Source organism: Thermobia domestica, chromosome 3 (assembly GCF_964235325.1).
Source record: "Thermobia domestica chromosome 3, izTheDome1.hap1.1, whole genome shotgun sequence".
NCBI classification, from domain to species: domain Eukaryota; kingdom Metazoa; phylum Arthropoda; class Insecta; order Zygentoma; family Lepismatidae; genus Thermobia; species Thermobia domestica.
In genome coordinates, this window is record NC_137456.1 from 223,096,074 (window position 1) to 223,098,799 (window position 2,726).

Below are 2,726 nucleotides of genomic sequence, written 5' to 3' on the forward strand. Positions count from 1 at the left end.
GTGAATAAAATAAATGTGGTATGCACTTCCTTTAATTTAGATAAATTAAGCTTATTAGATAACTTCCGTAGTAAGAATTGGACATTGAACAAACTAGGGAAAATCTGATAATGAAAGAGAAAATTTGGTGTGAATCGAAGGAAATTTTCTGTAGGAAACTTATGAATGCTGCGATCCTTCGACATCGCTATATCGACGATAGGCATTTACCGGCAAGCGGGCCATTAGGTGTTGACGACGTTTACGGCAAGGGGTACTGATATTAAAGTAATGAGAAATCACGTTGTAAAATAAGGTAACAAAGTAAAACTTTAATATATGAAATAGTTGTCTAAAGAAAAACATACCCACACATTGCTCGACGTCAAGAATATACAGTAACTTGCCCGACTCAATTCCGCAAAGATTTTGATAAGTAGGTTTGTTATATATAATTTTATGTAGTCCCTTAATCAGAACAAGAGTAACTTCTCATTCAGAAGAGATTTGTTAAGGCTCTATAAATAAATAAATAAATAAATAAATAAATAAATAAATAAATAAAAGTTTCACTCAAACATTGATTCTGCGGAAGGAGCTTTTATCTTCAAGACATCTACGTAAGTTAGTCTTTCTATTTGTCCTAGTTTAGGCTGAGTCTTTTCAACTATCTCTTGCTTTGATTTTGGAGGAATCCATGCATCCAAAATCTTTTCAACAGCTTCAGGCTTAGTCAAAAATTCTAATTTAAATTCTCCAGTTCTCGATGTCGTATCCTTCACTGAAGATGTGTCCACACTTCCTTCGTTATATAGGAAGTTAAATATACCAACTAACTGTTGTAGTTTGCCTTCGATAAGCTTAAGATATAGAGGAAAATTGTCGAAGTTGATTTCAGTTTTGTCCCCTAACATTGCTTGGAAAATTGAATCGTTACAGTGAAGTATCTCAAAGAGTTCTTTGATGTTTTCCAATAACCTCTTGATATCTTCATCTCTTTTTTGTAAAATAAGTTCTATGTTAGTTGATTCAAATTTTGCTGTAACCAGCTGATCTTTCAGTTCATTTATTTTTTCCTCCCGTCTTTTCTCCCACGACTTCATTGTTGCTTGCTCATTTTCAATATTGTCACGAAGTTCGCAGACTCTGTCGGCAAGAAATTCTGTCTCATCGTAGAGTATATTCGAATAATTTAGAGCAGATAGATTTTGCTGTTCATGCTTTTCGTACTTCAGTAATATCTGTTCAATCTCTGTATCACACATTGTTCCTTTAATTGCATTTAATATATCCTCATATGTTGCCAAAAGCGTACTCATTTTTTCTTGTTTTTCTTGTTGCTTATTAAGACGTTTAATGAGATAGCCTAGTGGTTCTCGTCTTTGTGATGTTATTCGTAAGAATTTTTCTAGATCTTCATTTTGTCGTAACGTCCGAGTTAAACTGTTCATTTGCTCCTCAAGGTTACTGAAATTATTTTTATTTTCTTCTTTTATACTATCCAATGCATTGCAGCGCTCATCAATAAGATCGAAGGAATCGGACAGTTTCACGAGAAGTTCTTTCAGCAAATTTCTCCTATCGATCATTTGATTTAAAATACTAGTTTGATATTTATCAAATTTAGTTCGTTCAGTTAAGAGAGACTGAATGTTTCCCCGTCGCTGTTCATTTTCCGACTTCAGAATATTAAGATTCTGAGTTTTGCGATGTATATCATTCTCCATCCATTTTACATTTCGTTGTAGTTTTCGCTTTTCTTCCACTTGTAGAGCCCCTCCTTTTGTTTTATCATACATATCTGTTAGTTTCTTTTGTTGTTGGCTTATGTGAAATTCCAGTTTTTGTACATCATGTTCCGCTTTCTCAATAACTGGCTTGAATTCCATAAGTTTGTGTAGAAGAGCTTTGATTTCTTCATTCTCTTCTCGAACTTTTTCACTTCTTGAGGATAATTTTATCATCTTCAGTTGTTGTTTCATGTCATCACTTTCCTTCTGTAAACGATCAAGTTCCTTCTCTTGCTTGATAAAGAATGCTTTCTTTTCTTGTTCGAAAATCTCACGCTCTTTCGCAAAAGCCTTCCCTTTGTTCTTGAAATATTCAAGCTCCTCTTTTAAAGATTCAATTTGCTCTTCTGGAGTTATCTCCTTTAAGCTATAGCGCCATGTTTTACACTTATCCGGATCAAAATCTTGTGTCATTTTGTAAACAGGTGATTTAGAATGGATGTTTCAATGACAATAATTACAGATGCACTGCTCTTCTCAAATATTAAAAATATTTATTAATGAACATAAGCTTAACTTGTAACATTCAGTGTTAAAACATTAACGAGAAATGATATTATTATACGATATATAAAGTCTTAAACAATTTTTCTTTGAGTTCCCAAATCAGATCCCCAAAAGTCGACCACCCAAGCTCAATTAAAGTAAAATTGTCTCTATGGTTATATAGCTATATATAAATTTACAACAATACCTTTAACATTGATCTTCTAAACGGGCATGTATTCTGATTATATTTAAGCCTTAGCGAATAAAATTTATGTGAATACCAATTTAGAAAATTCGATAATTTTTACGTTGGCATTAAAATATTGCTATTTTGCATGTGACCAACGAAATATGAAAGCAACTTCTTCTACAGAACGCTAAATTTCAGACAAAACTTTCAGTATCAATCATCATTATTGCCATCATCATATATATGAAGCGGTTAGAGGATAAAGGTTGTATATATGT

General features: G+C 32.7%; 1 protein-coding gene across 1 annotated transcript; it reads right to left on the reverse strand.

Moving 5' to 3' along the window:
- Positions 1-236: 236 nt before the first annotated feature.
- Positions 237-2,430, reverse strand: LOC145680974 (outer dynein arm-docking complex subunit 1-like). Its single transcript, XM_081752192.1, has one exon. The coding sequence runs from the start codon at positions 2,181-2,183 to the stop codon at positions 549-551; it is 1,635 nt and encodes a 544-aa protein (XP_081608318.1). The 5' UTR covers positions 2,184-2,430; the 3' UTR covers positions 237-548.
- Positions 2,431-2,726: the final 296 nt, after the last annotated feature.

Excerpts from the sequence above, each read along its gene's own strand:
- LOC145680974 (XM_081752192.1), bottom strand. The coding sequence starts at position 2,183 with ATGACACAAGATTTTGATCCGGATAAGTGTAAAACATGGCGCTATAGC.